General features: G+C 35.6%; 1 protein-coding gene across 3 annotated transcripts in view; it reads right to left on the bottom strand.

Moving 5' to 3' along the window:
* Nucleotides 1-19,020, bottom strand: part of SPAG16 (sperm associated antigen 16) — a 1,067,980-nt gene that overhangs the window by 502,338 nt on the left and 546,622 nt on the right. For all 3 annotated transcript variants that reach the window (XM_024981576.2, XM_024981577.2, XM_010802312.4), the window contains one exon: nucleotides 11,072-11,257. In XM_024981576.2, the coding sequence (XP_024837344.1) occupies nucleotides 11,072-11,257 (186 nt within the window). The remainder of the gene's footprint in view (nucleotides 1-11,071; nucleotides 11,258-19,020) is intronic.

The raw sequence follows: 19,020 nt of genomic DNA, 5'->3' as shown, positions 1-19,020 counted from the left end.
ATAGTGATGCTGCATTCAGTGAACATGGTAAGCCATGTGCTCAATCATGTAAAACATGACAGATAAGACCAGGATGTCAGTATATGACAAGACAATGAATGAGTGGCTAATGGTTTGGTTTCAAAGAATATGTTTTTGTGATTTGTGATGATGTGGGAAGAAAGCAAGTGGTCTCGAAGTGACAATGAAGACCATGGAGGGAATTGAACCATTAATTTAAAACATATGTATTACTTTCCCAGTATGTTCCAAACTCTAGTCTGAGCTCCTAGTTTGAGAAGTAGGAACATATTAGTGAACAAATTTTCAGGTTCAGTGATGGGGGAAATTTGTGTCCCCCAGCTAAATCAGATAAATGCAACAAAAAAATCTCGAATACATTTTATGTGTTTATATCTCAAAGACAGGGTCTAATGATTACAATTTACTATAAATTACTATACTATAATTTACTATAAATTACTATAAATTTACTATAAATTACAATTACTATAAATTTTTTGGAAAAAAAATTAAAGGGAATTATATAGGCATCATTGGAAAAGGCACTTCATCTCCACAAGGGAGACCAGTTTAAGTAAAAAAGATAGAGTACAGTGAAGAGATGGACTATATAAGATATTTTCCTAATGTCAGGCACTGGATTCCAAAGCAGTGAAAGGGAGATCAGAGGTGATGAGAGATCAAGGCTGATTAGTGGATATATGGACAGTAACTAGAACATAATGGCTCATTTTATTGTGATGATCCAAATAAACAAGGCTGTCAGTCATGTGGGATTAAACCCAATAGCCTCTGAAAGGAAGATGAACAATCTATTCCAGTTTGGGTACTGGGTTCTTAGGTAGATTTTAGTTAGAGGATTATGAACATAGGTAGTAAGAGTCACATGCTGTTGAAGCCTGGCTTGGAGAATTTTGAGCTTTACTTTGCTAGTGTTTTGAGATGAGTGCAATTGTACAGTAGTTTGAGCATTCTTTGGCATTGCCTTTCTTTGGGATTGGAATGAAAACTGACCTTTTCCAGTCCTGTGGCCACTACTGAGTTTTCCAGATTTGCTGGCATATTGAGTACAGCACTTTCCCAGCATCATCTTTTACGATTTGAAATAGCTCAACTGGAATTCCATCATTTCCACTAGTTTTGTTCGTAGTGATGCTTCTAAGGCCCACTTGACTTCACATTCCAAGATATCTGGCTCTAGGTGAGTGACCACACCATCGTGGTTATCTGGGTCATGAAGATTTTTTTGTATAGTTCCTCTGTGTATTCTTGCCACCTCTTCTTAATATCTTCTGCTTCTGTTAGGTCCATACCATTTCTGTCCTCTCTTGTGCTCATCTTTGCATGAATGTTCCCTTGGTATCTCTAATTTTCTTGAAGAGATCTCTAGTCTTTCCCAATCTATTCTTTTCCTCTATTTCTTTGCACTGATCACTGAGGAAGGCTTTCTTATCTCTCCTTGCTATTCTTTGGAATACTGCATTGAAATGGGTATATCTTTCCTTTTTTCCTTTGCCTTTAGCTTCTCTTCTTTTCTCAGCTATTTGTAAGGCCTCCTCAGACAACCACTTTGCCTTTTTTTGCATTTCTTTTTCTTGGAAATGGTCTTGATCACTGCCTCCTGTACAATGTCATGAACCTATGCCCATAGTTCTTCAGACATTCTGTCTATCAGCTCTAAAACCTTGAATCTATTTGTCACTTCCACTGTATAATCATAAGGGAATTCTTAAAGAGATGGGAATACCAGACCACCTGACCTGTCTACTGAGAAGTCTGTAGACTGTAGAAGTCTGTAGAACTGGACATGGAACAACAGACTGGTTCTCAATCAGGAAAGGAGACCATCAAAGCTGTATATTGTCACACTGCTTATTTAACTTATATGCAGAGTACATAATGCGAAATGCCAGGCTGCGTGAAGCACAACCTGGAATCAAGATTGCCAGGAGAAATATCAGTAACCTCAGATATGCAGATGACATGACCCTTACTGCAGAAAACGAAGAAGAACTAAAGAGCCTCTTGAAGAAAGTGAAAGAGGAAAGTGAAAAAGTTGGCTTAAAACTCAACATTCAGAAAACAAAGATCATGGCATCTGGTCCCACCACTTCATGGCAAATAGATGGGTAAACAATGGAAAAGGTGAGAGACTATATTTTTGGAGGGCTCCAAAATCACTGCAGATGGTGACTGCAGCCATGAAATTAAAAGACGCTTGCTCCTTGGAAGGAAAGCTATGACCAACCTAGAAAGCATATTAAAAAGCAGAGACATTACTTTACCAACAAAAGTCAGTCTAGTCAAAGCTATGGTTTTTCCAGTAGTCATGTATGGATGTGAGAGGTGGACTATAAAGAAAGCTGAGCACTGAAGAAGTGATGCTTTTGAACTGTGGTGTTGGGGAAGACTCTTGAGAGTCCTTTAGACTGCAAGGAGATCAAACCAGTCCATCCTAAAGGAAATCAGTCCTGAATATTCATTGGAAGGACTGATGCTGAAGCTGAAACTCCAATACTTTGGCCACCTGGTGTGAAGAACTGACTCACTAGAAAAGACCCTGATGCTGGGAAAGACTGAAGGTGGGAAGAGAAGGGGATGACAAAGGATGAGATGGTTGGATGGCATCACCAACGTGATAGACATGAGTTTGAGTAGGCTCCAGGCATTGGTGATGGACAGGGAAGCCCCGCGTGCTACAGTCCATGGGATTGCAAAGAGTCGGATACGACTGAGAGACTGAATTAAACTGAGTAAGAGTCATGATAATTCAGATAATTAAGAATTAATTTATTGTTGCAATACCGCCAAAAGCCTCAAGTGTAAGATGTCATAGTCTCCTTTGATATGATTAACAGTAAATAAGAGCAAGAAATAGAGGGCTACATAAATAATTACCACACATTTGCTGGTTAAAGTTAGTTGTATAAGAAATTTACATTTCATGTAATGAATATTAAGTATGTAGGCAATATTTCTGAGGTGTAGATACATAATTTATTGCTACAGTTTTGCATATACATATGATATATTAATTTATATTTGTGTACTAGTGAAACCAAGTTCAAAGTAAAATTTATTCTCAAGATACTGACATTAATATCCTCTAAAAAGGGCATTTAATTTGCCAGTGGTAACTAGAGAACTAGACAATGAAATGACTTACATAACACCACTAAAACTGGAAGCATCAGATACTTTTATAAACTTGTCATACATTGGACCAAGTATAATCAAGAGAAAAATATCAATAATTCACTTGTTTATAGTAGCCATGGCTTCATATAAAGGTATGCTTTGTGTTTCTAGGCTGAAACACTGTGCTTTTTAGAATGCATATTTAAATAATCATCATAAATGTCCAACCATAACTTAAAGTCTTAAATTTTTGAGTAAGAAAATTTTAATAGGACATATAGTCAGACAATAACACATACAATAACTATATTTAACTCATTAGATATCATTAATTTTTAAATGTCTGAGTTATGGGCCAAATCAGAAGGGATGACTTTTCTAGCAGATAGAATCCTGCTAGAGGCAATGTTTCCTGCAGGATCCATTCTAGGTTAAGAAGGAACTGAATGAAGGCCAGACCAAGGAATAACTTTTCATGTTCTCTCACTAATGAAGATCTGGTTCATTCCCTACACAGGACACACACTAACAAGTTCTGCTCTCATGGTGGTAGAATTTTGTTCAAACTCATGCTAGATACTATGAAGAAACAATATTTAACATTTCTACGAAAAAATACCTCTAGTGTTTAATTTAAAAGAGCAAATTCAATTTCATTATCTAAATAGGAAGTATTTCCCATTTTGCAACACTCTTGTATATAAGAAAGTATTTTAGTTCTACCTAGAATTTTATGACTTTCTATTTTTATATCAAACAGTTTACATCTTTTGATTTGAGGTACTTGGGCATTCAATTTACTTCAGTAACAATTGAATAAAATCTTAAAGAGTTTTCTTTAAATAAAAAGCATTTCCGTAAATTCTAAAACAATGTTTCAGAGGCATGGTAATAGTTTTTTGCTGTCTCAAATAAATGGTTTTGAAACAAATTAGAGTTTGGAATCATAGAAAAAGAAGAGTAAATCAGGCAGTAAATAAATAAATAAATAACTTTGATTAGGGGCTTCCCAGGTGGCTTAGATGGTAAATAGTCCGCCTGCAATGCAGGAGACGTGGGTTCAATTCCTGGGTCAGGAAATGTCCCCTGGAGAAGGAAATGGCAACCCACTCCAGTATTCTTGCCTGGAGAATTCCATGGAGAGCAGAGCCTGGCAGGCTACAGTTCATGGGGTCACAAAGAATAGGACACGACTAAGTGACTAACACTTTCACACTTTGATTAGATGATATTTAGAATATCTGAGATAGTAAAATATTTACAGTAGTCTAAAATTAAGAGCTGTACATCTGAATACACTGCTTTAATACTAGTATATATATATACATCAACATTCAGATATACACAAACACGCATAAGTGCACTATATATATGATATGATCAAACCTTAAATATAAAACTGTGTGATTTTAGTTTTTTAACTCATGTGTACTATACCCATATATCTTTTAACATATATGGATGAAAAAATACAGCAAACTCTTTTCATTATTACTGAGGAGGATGAAGATTCATCTATTGACCAGATTCATTTGGGAGGGAATGGAGAAGGAGGGCTGCATCTTTGATATGTCAAAAGTGTTTGCTTTGATTGGTGCTAATACAGCAATAATGGAGCATGTTTTAAAACACATATATTCACTCTTATTAGAACACCTTTAGTTTCATCTATATTCATCTGAATTATTTCTAATATATGGTTCAGTTAGTGAAATAACATAGGAAGTATGCCTTATTTAGTGAAAATTAGATACAGATTATATAACTCATTTACATGAAATAGTTTGTTTTATAAATGCAAAGAGCTAAATGTTAAATTCTTAATGTTATCTCTTTTATTAGTCAAGTCTTTATATACTGAGGTAAAAGAATGCTCACATCAAGCTTATTGCAGTAGACACTGATGCTTGAAGCATTCTTCACGCATACACAAAAAGCCAACACTGGTTGTGAGACAGCTTCTTGATAAGTCAATCAATGTTTAACTTGCTAATGAAACCTGGAACTTAAGCCTTAATATACTTTTCTTCATAAGTAGATATTTCTTTGATAGTGCTTATTAATTATGCACTGGTTTAGAGGGAGCATGACAGTGCAAATAATATGCTATTTTCTTTTTCTTATTTATGGACTTATTTATGTATTTATATTCAATAATACTTAGCTATCACTCAAAATATGTATTTCTAGAGGGAATCATTCATTTGAATATAAATGAAAACCCAAGATGTAGTAATTGATTTATTATCTGTGGAACAGGATAAATTGATCACAAGAGGTCAATTTTATAATGTCACCATTTCCTTTAATGTAACCTAATTATGTTTCAAGTACTGCTTTAGCAATCTATTAACATATACCTTGGGTTCCTTTACAAGTATAAGGCAGAAAGCTGGGAGGTTTTATAATGCAAGACAGGTATTAATGTACCAACAATACATGCCCTTGAATCTCAATATCCTCCTTACATTATTATGCTTTAAAACCATTAATGTTGTACAATATGCCCTTCATCTCTAATAGAGTCAACTTAGCATATGTATCATAAAGAACAGGATGCATATTATTAATAAAATACAAACACTAAACTCCATTTTGTAACTTATTTGGTGCCATCTCATCATTATTAATTTTTAAAGAAATAAATTCACATCGGCACATTATTTGACCAAAAAATTAATAGTACATGCTATTAAAAGAAGATAACTTATCATATGAGAATCTTAGTATTTCACATTTCCTTTTTCTTAAATTTAACTGTTTTCTTTATGTAAATCATTCTGTTTCTCTCATCCGGTCTGGGGGCTATATTGCTCAATGAATTTTTCAATTAAGAAGGAAGCAGTGCAGGTGGGCAGGAAGGAACATTCAATTCTCGTCAGTAGGCATCACCTGTTAGATGAACAAGACAACGTCCCTCATTCTACAGCATTTTCTAAAATGGAGCTGATGAATCTGGCTGGAAAAGCCTTTTATAAAGTTCACATTTGTGCTCTAGTACAAAGAGAATGAGCTTTACACCCATCAGGTGTCTCAATATGTAACAGGTGATTTGCTTTCTCTTTCTCTCATGACTCATAATGTCTCAGCAATTTCTAGTGGCTTTATCTTCCAAATCTATTTTTATTTCTCCCACTGTTCCCATCATAGGCTCAAACCTGATTTATTTTTCTCTCTTAAACATAATCTTGACATCATCTGAACCAATACCCTTAGATATTAAGGCAGCAGATTTATTTCCCATTGTTTAGGGTCCAGAAGTTGAATTTTATGAAGCAATCTGTTTCCTTCCATCCCTGTTACAAACCACTCTACTCTAGCCTGTGCAATATTGTTTTAAGCAACAGGGCACCTACACCCAGTAACATTCTGCTTGTTTCAATCCTTTCATTTTAAGCTACAACTAAGTATAGGCATGTGGTCTGAGTTCCAAACATCAGAGATATAGTGTCATGTAGACACTCAGTCAAATACCCAACTATCTTGGGAAGAAAAGTACCCAGGATCAATCAGAATTTCTTCTCTGATATTATGAATTGAAGATGTACTGCATATTTTCTGTTATAAAACTGCTGCATTTTAAAATTATTTATAATCTCACTGAGGGCAGTAATGGAGTCTTAGAATCTTCTAATGTCTAAAATACAGTCCTACACTGGTAATTCATTTCATGAATGTTTAATGGTAATCTCATGCTTTAAAGAAACACAATTTTTATAGTCAACTGAGACATTCTCTGATTTTCCTAATTTTCATCACTTTAAAGATTCATGTAGAATAACACAATAATTGAATCATAATTTGAATGTGAATGGAAGCAAGGAAAGCACTTTCTTCATGTGTATATACTGATTTTCCCTTTATCATTTATGCAACAAAACTGCCATGTGTCAAGCATTCACCATTAAAGATACAATGGGGTGTGTGTGTGTGTGTGTGTGTGTGTGTGTGTGTGTGTGTTCAAGGGTACATGTATGCTTTAAGACTGATTTTTAAAGCATATGTATGAAAATTAAGGTAGTAATAAATGACTACAAAATAAAACATAAATTTCTACTTTTTATAAATGATCATTCAAAAGACCATTGAATCACTACTTTTAATTGTTCATAGAAACTGTGTAGAGTGTCAGTGTGTCCAGACTAAGAATGACAGAGGTACCATTGTTCAGAGAGTCTTATTAGTATTTAGTTAACAGGGATCTTGATCTGGACTTTTTACATTAATTATGATTGCCAGGGATACAACTTTCTGGTGAGGAGCTAATTAGATGGTCTTAGCAGGTAATATCTAATTTCAGGAAGAGTTGCAGGAAAAGGATTGACATACCAACTAACAGAGGAATTCAAGGCTGAGCGAGGGTTTCAAAGGAAAGGGCAGACTGTGAATATAAGGATATATTCTAATTTTTTTCCTGGTGAACCACAGAGTCTATCAATATTTTTTAATTAAAAACTATGTGGCATCACTATAAGAGTATATGATCCAGCACAGTACAGCTTCTACCATCATCATCTTACCAAAGCAAATAACCTCTATCCTTAAAGTCACTAAACCTGTAACAGTGACCTATACAATTTTAAGCAAGACACTAGTTTTAGACATATTTACACAGTATGGATCCATGAGCAATCGTAAATTACAGTTCAGGGCTCTGATTACAGTGCTGAAAGATCTATCAATAGCCACCAAAGAAACAGTCTCCCTTATTTGTCAATATTTATCCACTATCTTAGCTTCAAATCTGGTATAAATTCTTTGTCTTTGTTGATGAAGGTGAGCTCTTGATATTGATGGGAAATTTGAAATGCAAATAATTTTTGGCATCAATCAGTAGCAATTTTGATCTGCTATATCAACATCTACTGAGTCTCTTCTGGGACAGTATTTGGATATCAGGGTCATGGAGAAAAGCTGTCAAAGCGCTTGAAGTCATTCTTTGTAGAGGTGAGTCTACTGGCAATCACTTTATTTTTGTTGTCACCTTAATACAGTTTGATTTAAGCACTCTGAGTGATTAATACATTTAAAGATACATTTTAGAATGGACTGCAGTCTTTTGTAAACACCTTCGACTAAGCCAAAAGTAATAAAAAATTAAAATTAGAGAACAGCATTAAAATTTTACCTATATAAGATGAGTAAGCCCTAGTGATCTAATGTACAACACAATGTACAACAAGGTAAGAGCAATGTTAGGATAGTTAAAATTTTGCTAATAGGTTAGTTATTATATTAAGTGCTCTTATAAAAATAATAATAAAGAGGGCAGGAGGAAATTTTTAGAGGCAAGAGATACATTTATGCATTGACTGTAATGGTTTCACAGGTATATATTTCAAACTCATTATGTTGTTTATGCTAAATATGCACAGCTTTCTGTATGTCAATCATACATCAAAATAAATTGGTTTTAAAAATTCTAGTAATCTATTATAATAATATTTATGAAATATGGTTGTGTAACATAGAAACATAATAAAATTAAGAATTACATGGCTGCTTATTCCAGATAACCAAATGGTATGCACATGACTATTAAACTACATCTTAAACTGTCACTACTTTACATAGAAAGTAAGTGAAAGTGTTAGTTGCTAAGTCATGTTGAATTCTTTGTGATCCCATGAACGGTAGCCCACCAGGCTCCTCTGTCCATGGAATTCTCCAGAAATAGGTTTCAAACCTATTATTTACAGCTATGCTTTCTCATTCAGAATATGTCAAACATTATTTAGCTATATCTTTGTAACTCAAGTGGATTATGCTATTTATACATCAATGCCCAGTAACTGCCAAAATCGGATGGGAGACCGAACTTGCACTTAACATTTTAACAGTAAGAATTTAATATAAGGGATTGTTAACTGTGCATAAAGTTGTTAACTAGATAACTATAAAGGGAAAACAAGAACATGAAGGTATGGAGAAAGCCCTGAACGAAAGAGCTACCACTTTTAGGACTGAATGCACAAAGGGATTGAAGTGGAATTATTATAACCTTGGTGGGTGGCACCACAGAGCTGAGGAGTGGTCCTGAGACTGCTAGTATTGATATCCCTCATCTTGGAAAGAGGCCAGGCAGATCTGGGAATGAAGATCTCTGAGAAGGGGGCAAATGTCTGCTGGAGTTAATGTCTTTGATGGATGTATGATACAGCTATTTCTCCAAACACTAGAAAAACTGTCAACTGGATTCAGCAGCTGTGATGTTGCTGAGGTGAAATACTGCTAGGGTGATGCTCATTGAAACTGCAAGTCCAGAAGAAGCCCATAGGAAGGAGAGAGGGAGAAGAGGACCCCCCCCCTACCACCTCTAGCCTTGTGGTCTCCTACAAGCAGCCACTATTACCAAAGCCTAATACAGAGTCAGTTGGCAAAGTGAAATGTCGTATGCAAAGTTCCAGCTCCAGTATCACAAAAAAGAGAAGGGTGGGTCTGGTGCAGAGAAAAAATACCATAAAAACTGGCACATGGTCTTAAGAGATAATCAAACTACAAACAGAACAGAGCAGACCCTTTCAAGAAATCCTCCTAGAAATCCTGTTGACCTTTTTGTGAGCACCTTACTTGCTCTGTCTTCTAAATAGGTTACCCATAATTCAAGGAAGAATGGGGAAAGTTTGTTCAAAGTACTGGTTTGATCTGTAACTCCCAAAACAATAGTGCTAGTCTTCAAGGTGAGTTCATCTCTCTCTTACAAAAGAATTACAATGGCTCAGTGATAATTTGTTACACAAATTTTGAGGAGTCACTATTACTTATATTTGTAATCTGGGCATTAATTAAAATATTAAAGTGATCAGAAATCTGATGATATATAATTACTTAGTTAGATGAAGTAATCAAGGTATTTGATACCAGCTTTTAAAATGTTATTTGTATACATAATAGGATGGAATAATTATCCAAAATACATGGATGACAGGTATTTTGATAGCAAAAAATAGGTCTGTCTTGAATTAAGATCAAACCATATAGTATTATATTGTATTTTATCCATTCCTACAATTTTTTGAATTGCTAAGGAGCATTTAAATTGGAAATGCTATATCAAAATTAAGTGAAAAGCCCATAACTATTTCTTTTTTTTTTTTAATAGAAAATTATTTAATTAGTATACATGTGTTCCCCATCCTGAACCCTCCTCCCTCCTCCCTCCCCACACCATCCCTCTGGGTCGTCCCAGTGCACCAGCATCCAGCATCGTGCATTGAACCTGGACTGGCATCTCGTTTCATACATGACGTTTCACATGTTTCAATGCCATTCGTTATCTTCATGTCTATTAAATTCTTGGTTTGATAACCCAGACAGACAGCAGACTGGTGGAGAGGAGAACTAAAAAACTAACTCTAAAAGAAGTATTTGTTTCTATCTTGCTTAAAACAGCTTTCCGACGAAGCGATTCTAATCTGATTGCACAGGCTTGATCTTGAACCTCTATTTAGAAAGAACTCATTATCTATCTATATATACTGAAAGAACTCATTATATATCTATATATATGAACTATATATACGGAGAAGGCAATGGCACCCCACTCCAGTACTCTTGCCTGGAAAATCCTATGGACGGAGGAGCCTGATAGGCTGCAGTCCATGGGATCGCGAAGAGTCGGACACAACTGGGTGACTTCACTTTCACTTTTCACTTTCATGCATTGGAGAAGGAAATGGCAACCCACTCCTGTGTTCTTGCCTGGAGAATCCCAGGGACGGGGGAGCCTGGTGGGCTGCCATCTATGGGGTCGCACAGAGTTGGACACAACTGGGGTGACTTAGCAGTAGCAGCATTAATGGAGTTACAAACGGATGTCACGTAGACTAATTCTATAATTTTATGAATTAACAGATTTTCTTTAATTTCCCACTGAGAGAAATTATATTTATCAAAACAGAGTGTTAATATTATTAGAAATACTTCTTACCTATTAACATCCCAGATTTTGCTAGTTGTATCCAGTGAGGAAGAAGCCACAAAATCACCACAGGAGTGCCATGTGCAGGACCATACAGCGTGGGTATGTCCCTCGAAGGTCAAAATGCAATTACCTTTAGACACGTCCCATAACTTAACTGTAGTATCACCACTTGAAGTAGCCAACTTGTTGCCACTATATGCAAGAACATGAAAAGGTAATTTGTGAAAAAAATCAATTTACAGTTCACTTATTTTTATAAATGGTTGTTATATTCTGTGAATAACTTATGTGCATTTATCTGAGTTATTTTTATTTTTAATGGCATATCATTATGCCTGACTCATTATTTTATTTGAATCTATACAATTTGATACTTCCGTATATGGTTTAGTGAAGTATCAAATTGTGTAGATTTAAATAAGACCTTGATGCTGGGAAAGATTGGAGACAGGAGGAGAAGGGGATGACAAAGGATGAATTGGTTAGATGGTATCACTGACTCAATGAACATGAGTTTAAGTAAACTCCAGGAGTTGGTGATGGACAGGGAGGCCTGGCATGCTGCAGTCCATGGGATTGCAAAGAGTCAGACATGACTGAGCAACTGAAATTAATTGAACAATATGGTTTAGTAATTCAAGCTGATGAAACTGCTGTTGCACACTTTCTATATAAATTATTCCATAGTTTCCCAGATTACTTTACTAAATTGGTACTTTTTTAAAGCACATGTTGATTTCAAGGACAATGTTACACTCTGTGGATGATACAGTCTCAGAATGATGAAATTTTAGACAAGTTTAAAAATGTAAATCAATATACAATGCTGGTCAGCATTGTTAATGTTTTTATTAAATGCTATAAGAGTGCAGTTTGGATAATGAAGGAAGATGTGAATCAGAAATGAGGGGTGTATGGAGCTACATCTTGAGAGTTGAAAGACTTTGAAAAGCTGGTTGGTTAAGAATGAGTCACTCGATTTTCCATTTGAGTCATCAGTAGACATTAAAAAAATTCAGTGGCTTTCAAGTGGTAGATACAAAAACAAGATTAAGAATAAGTGGGTGCCAGTGATGTCAGCAGAGACATCTAGGTTTCTTTTGGCAAAATATCAACTGCTAGAACATTGCATGTCCATCATCTTCTCCATATTCTTCAGCACTGCGTGCTCCTTGTATATGTTCTCCCAGTAATTTATCTCTCAGTGAATATAATGAACTGCTTATTTGACTCCTTCCCTTTTTTTTGATGGGGAACTGCTCCCTCTCTCCATTCTGACAGCATCAAGCATTATGATTAACCAAGTGAAATGCTCATTAAATGCTTTCAGAAAGAATAAATATATGAATGAATGAAGTGATGCTACAAATGAAGAGTCAACCAAAATTTCTAAGACAGGAAACAGCACTTAGATCAAGATAAGTGTTTTGCTTGCTCCCTTTTATTTGTTTATTTTTATGCTGAGAGAAATAAACTTTTATATGCAGATGAGTATCAAACACTAGAGAGGAAGATTTAAAGATGCTGCCAGAAAGGATTAGAGAGTGAAGACATTCTCAATAAAGTCATAAAAGGATATTCATTTGTACTAACAGAAGTACTCTGTAAGTGTAGTCCTTTACTGATAGATATTAAAACCTGTCCTTTGTTTTTCAGCTCTTGTTTATTTGTACATGTTGGCCATTAAAATTTTTACTTTCTAAATATCAAAAAATAAACAATATACAGCTGTCTAAAGATAACTCATTATAACATCATGGGTTATAGATTCAAAATTTGAATCTGGGTGAGCATTGGAAGGGAATACATATATTCAGTCCATGGCAGTATATAAGTTAAGAAATAAGGATGGTAGAAAAAAAAAAGAAAACATTTTCCTAATAAAAATCTCAGAAGAGAATGATATAAAATGGGATACATACAACATTCAAAGAAAAAAAGGTAATCAATTTACAGAAACTAGAAATTTAAGATGTAGAACCAGAGATTCGGGGAAAAAATGTATACCACATGGAATAAACAATGTAAATAAAAGGCAATCTTCACCTAGTTAAATTTTAGTCAACTGTAAAGCACTATAGGCAACAACAATAATTATAAGAATAAGAAAATGAAGTCATTTACTTATATAGTGCCTAACATGTGGTATAGGGCTTCCCTGGTAGCTCAGCTGGTAAAAAAAAAAAAAAAAAAATCCACTTTAATGCAGGAGACACTGATTTGATTCCTGGGTCAGGAAGATCCACTGGAGAAGGGATAGGCCACCCACTCCAATATTTTTGGGCTTCCCTGGTGGTAAAGAATTAAAAGGGAACAGTTACCCACTCCAGTATTCTGGCCTGGAGAATTCCATGGATAGAAGAGCCTGGCAGGCTACAGTCCATGGGATTGCAAAGTCTGACTTAACTGAGTGACTATCACTTAACATGTGCTAGAAACTCTATTGAGTACATTATATGTATAATTGATCCTCACTAATATTTTGAGCAACTTTATTATCATTGAAACACACTTGACAGTCCCTATTTAAATAAATAAAATGATAAAATGTTTCACTGCTAGCAAGGTTTTAAAACTAAATTATATGAAATATTAAATGTATCTTAACTGATAAAAATGGCAATTGCTAGAACCACAGAAATAAAAGTGACCAATCTAAAACAGTATAGACATAACAGAAGCAGAAGTTATTAAGAAGTGGCAAGAATACACAGAAGAACTAAACAAAAATGATCTTAATGACCAGGATAATCACGATGGTGTGATCGACTCACCTAGAACCAGACATCCTAGAGTTCGAAGTCAAGTGAGCCAGAGAAAGCATTACTACAAACAAAGCTAGTGGACGTGATGGAATTCTAGCTGAGCTATTTCCAATCCTAAAGATGATGCTGTGAAAGTGCTGCACTAAATATGCCAGCAAAATTGTAAAACTCAGCAGTGGCCACAGGACTGGAAAAGGTCAGTTTTCATTACAATCCCAAAGAAAGTGAAAGAAAGTGAAGTCGGTCAGTCATGTCTGACTCTTTGCTACCCCTTAGATTGTAGCCTACCAGGCTCCTCTGTCCATGGATTTTCCAGGCAAGAGTACTAGAGTGGGTTGCCATTTCCTTCTCCAGGGGATCTTCCCAACCCAGTGATTGAACCCAGGTCTTCTGCATTGCAGGCAGATGGTTTACCATCTGAGCCACCAATCCCAAAGAAGGTCAATGCCAAAGAATGATCAAACTACTGCACAACTGCACTCATCTCACAAGTTAGTACAATGCCCAAGCTAGCTTTCAACAGCACATGTGCCAGAAACTTCCAGATGTTCAATCTGGATTTAGAAAAGGCAGAGGAACCAGAGATCAAATTACCAACATCCATTGGATAATAGAAAAATAAGAGAATTCCAGAAAAACATCTATTAGTTTCACTGACAACATCAAAGTTATTGACTCTATGGATCACAATAAAGTGCAGAAAATCCTTAAAGAGATGGAAACACCAGACCACTTACCTGTCTCCTGAGAAACCTATATGCAGCTCAAGAAGCAAGTTAGAACTGGACATGGAACAATGGACTGGTTCAAAATTGGGAAAGGATTACAGCAAGGCTGTACATTGCCACCACGCTTATTTAACTTATATGCAGAGTACATCATGCAAAATGCCAGGCTGGATGAAGAACAAACTGGAACCAAGATAGCCAGGAGAAATATGAATAACTTCAGATATGCAGATGTCACCACCTTTATGGCAGAAAGTGAAGAACTAAAGAGCCTCTTTATGAAGGTGAAAGAGGAGAGTGAAAAGCTGGCTTAAAGCTCAACATTCAAAACACAAAGATCATGGCATCTGAGCCTACCACTTCATGGCAAATAGATGGGGAAGCAATGGAAACTGTGACTTTATTTTCTTGGGCTCCAAAATCACTGTGGATGGTGACTGCTGCCATGAAATTAAAAGATGCTTGCTCCTTGGAAGAAAAGCTATGACCAAACTAGACAGCATATTAAAAAGCAGAGACATTATTTTTCCAATAAAGGTTAATATAGTCAAAGCTATGGTTTTTCCAGTAGTCATGTACGGATATGAGAGTTGGACCATAAAGAAGGCTGAGCACCGAAGAATTGGTGCTTTTGAGCTGTGGTGTTGGAAAAGACTTTTGTTAGTCCCTTTGGCTATAAGGATATCAAACCAGTCAATCCTAAAGGAAATGAGTCCTGAATATTCATTGGAAGGACTGATGCTGACTCTGAAGCTCCAATACTTTGGCCACCTGATGCGAAGAGCTGACTCACTGGAAAGACCCTGATGCTGAGAAAGACTGAAGACAGGTATAGAAGGGGTTGACAGAGAATGAGATGGTTGGATGGCATCACCAACTCAATGGACATGAGCTTGAGTAAATTCTGGGAGATAGTGAAGGACAGGGAAGCCTGGCGTGTTGCATTTCATGGAGTCACAAAGTGTTGGAGACAACAGAATGAACTATAACTGTCAAAGTGATCTTTCACCAAATAACCAGTGACCATATATTTTTGTCAAGTATATATATATATGGAACATTTATAAAAACAGATAATATAGAAAGCCATAAGGCAACTTTTTAACGTATTTTTTACTATGGATGTTATATTTTCTCATCATAATACAATGATAAGTAACAAAATATAGATTTTAAATACTGTATATGTGTGAATTTTAAAACAATTTTAAAATAACTTAAATATCCAAGAACTAATAATAGTGGATATTTTAAAATAATTAGAACTAAATGAAAACAACATATTAAAACCTTGAGGTGAAATCAAAATGGAATTTCAAAGTCACCTTAATTTCTTTACCCCCTAATAATGAAGACAGTCTCAAAATTTTTCTGCTAAGCATGAAACATTAAGTTTAGAAAAAATATACTATCAACTATGATAATGGAAGATCAATATAGACCAAAGTGGTTCTTTGAAAAAAAAGAATTTAAATATATCTCTGCTAAGGCTGGGAAAAATAAAGTCCCTCATGATGTTAAACTATTAACCAATACCCTAAAGAGAGATTATAAATGTATAAAGTAGTTTCATTATTTTCTTTTTTCTTGGAAATTATTTTTCATAACAAATGTTATATTAGTATGAGATTTTGCAACTTATGAACACTCTACAAATAAATCATACAAATCTGGTTGGGTCAAGCTAATTTATACTTTACAAACAGTAAGCACAAAGTATCATTAATTTTCTAAACTTTTAATCTTTTCTGTAATTGCTTTACTCCTTATTTTTACATATTCTTTATTCAAATTGACTTTTTCAGACTTTAGCACGTAACTGCAGAAATATTTTGTTACTGTCAAAAATGACTTCAGTTTTGAGAAATAAATATATTATACTTTTTAGATTGATGCTAATTACCTGTTTTTAATAAAACATAATAACATGTTTCATAAGAGAGGTGTGGAGCAGAAAGAAATTAATGCCTTTTGTGTCACAAAATAGGAAGTGAAGAGTATAGAAGCAGGAAGACGTGATTGGTTTCTCATCTTGGCTCTGCTAGCTGACCTCTGTGACTTTGGACAGGCCATTTAACATTTCCATTTAACACTTGGAAATTCATTGTCTTTACTTGGAAATATGGCGATAAGTTCTGCTCAATATGAAGTGCTGTTCTGAAGATCAAATAAAATAATTTTTATAACAGCACATTTTAAATTCCAGGTATTTTTCAAACCTAATATTTTTTTAAAAGATTATCTTATGGTCTATAGTTCAGTTTTATGTGAAATTGCTCATCAACATTTCTATAAACAACAGAATGAGATGCAATTACCACCATTATATTGTAGTCTCCTTCACCTGTGCCTATCTACTCAATAGGAGTATGTGAATTTGTAAAATGACCATCAGTCACAATGATCTCAGGTACCATAGGATGCATATATCAATATTATTTTATGTAGCAGAATAACATACAACCAAAGTCTAATTAAGGATAAGGAAATGGCAACCCATTCCAGTATTCTTGCCTGGAAAAGCACATGGATAGATGAGCCTGGAGGGCTGTAGTTCATGGGGTCACAAAGAGTCGGATACAACTGAATATAAGCATAAGCACAAAATCTAATTAAAATAGTTTCTCCTCCTGTGTTTATATAGGTAAAAGATCTAATTTTGGTTTTACTGAGCTCATAAAATGATGATATTAGAAAAACTCACAATTAGAATTCAGATTACCTAAAACATTGTCATATTCGAGACACATTTAGTGTTCCCAGTTTGAGAGAATCCTCCACACTTTAAAAGTTAAAAGAGCTTAAGAATCCTTTAAAACAAATTACTTTAAACTCTTTAACTTATACTTAGATACAGAGCTGCTTGGCTGCATTAGGGCTGAGGACACCGTGAAAGAGCAAAGAAGGTAAGTACATGTCTACACAGAGAACAGTCTTGGTTGGTTTTCTGAAGTTAAGGGTAAGTAAGTAAGTAAGTGATGTCACTCAGTCATATCTGACTCTTTGTGACCCCATAGGCTGTAGCCCACAAGGCTTCTCTGTCCAGGGGATTCTCCAGGCAAGAATACTGGAGTGGGTTGCCATTTCCTTCTCTAGGGGATCTTCCCAACCCAAGGATCAAACCTGGGTCTCCTGCATTGCAGGAAGACACTTTAACCTCTGAGCCACCAGGGAGGGTGCCCACGTCCAAATGTTCTTGTCTTCACTTTCAAGTGATACACTCTTATTTGTACAGGAATCTGGAGTCAACAACAATCACAAATGAAACCCAGAAGACAGCTTTGTGTGCAGATATTAGAGACTCCAGCAGAAGCAGAGAGGCAGGGATGAGCATTCAGGAAAGAATTAGGCTTTCCCTGCCTGGCTATAAAACTACTCCCCTTCTTGGGTAGGTAGCTTGCCTGGAGCTCCAGGTTAACCTGTCAGTTGAAAAACTTCAATGGGATTTTCAGCTCAGCCTTTCACAGAAATGGCAATATACTGCCAAATGAACTCCCCAGCACTTGTCATACAGTGTTTATAGGATACACTATTTTGGGGGGTAAATGCATGAAAGATACACATATTAAGGAAGGAGATAGTTCATTTGGAAATACGTCATTGTTAATAGAAGCATGGCCTGTATCATTTAGAGCTGTATGTTTGAACAAGTTTACAGAGAGCAAGACATCTTGCTGCAGAGGAAAGAAAAATACAGAATTTAAAAAAAGGAGAAATACAAATCTATTGCTCAATAGGCTATGTTATGCACTACAGTATCCTAGACTCTTAATGTGGACCCAGTGTTGAACTGTCATTCAGGCCTTAATAGCAGGAGTTATTGCACTGCTGCTGAACAGCTTGAGGTGATTTCTCTCATTGACAGTGAAAATCCCATGGCTGACTAGGCCTAACTTCTGTTGATTGCTAGAATACTTGGGCCCAAAGTTGAAGTACTCTTTTAGCAGTTAAATAAAAGAACGTTATATTACAGCTTTATTTATGAATGAATTCCATGTTGCCAACCTCTACCAGAAATAATTCAATGTAGATTACATGTATTTTATGTACTAACTTGACCCTAGGCTTCACCTTACTTTACTTATTCTAAGTCACCCTCCTGAGAAATCTGTATTCAGGTCAAGAAGCAACAGTTACAACTGGACATGGAACAACAGACCAGTTCCAAATAGGGAAAGGAGTATGTCAAGGCTGTATATTGTCACCCTGTTTATTCAATATAAATGCTGGGCTGGATGAAGCACAAGCTGGAATCAAGATGCCAGGAGAAATATCAATAACCTCAGATATGCAGATGACACTACCCTTATGGCGGAAAGTGAAGAAGAACTAAAGAGCCTCTTGATGAAAGTGAAAGAGGAGAGTGAAAAAGTTGGCTTAAAACGCAACGTTCAGAAAACTAAGATCATGGCATCTGATCACATCACTTCATAGCAAGTAGATGGGGAAACAGTGGAAACAG

The sequence above is a fragment of the Bos taurus genome, chromosome 2, assembly GCF_002263795.3.
Source record: "Bos taurus isolate L1 Dominette 01449 registration number 42190680 breed Hereford chromosome 2, ARS-UCD2.0, whole genome shotgun sequence".
Classification (NCBI taxonomy): domain Eukaryota; kingdom Metazoa; phylum Chordata; class Mammalia; order Artiodactyla; family Bovidae; genus Bos; species Bos taurus.
Note: the sequence above shows the minus strand (reverse complement) of the source record. Positions and strands in the feature narration are given on the sequence as shown.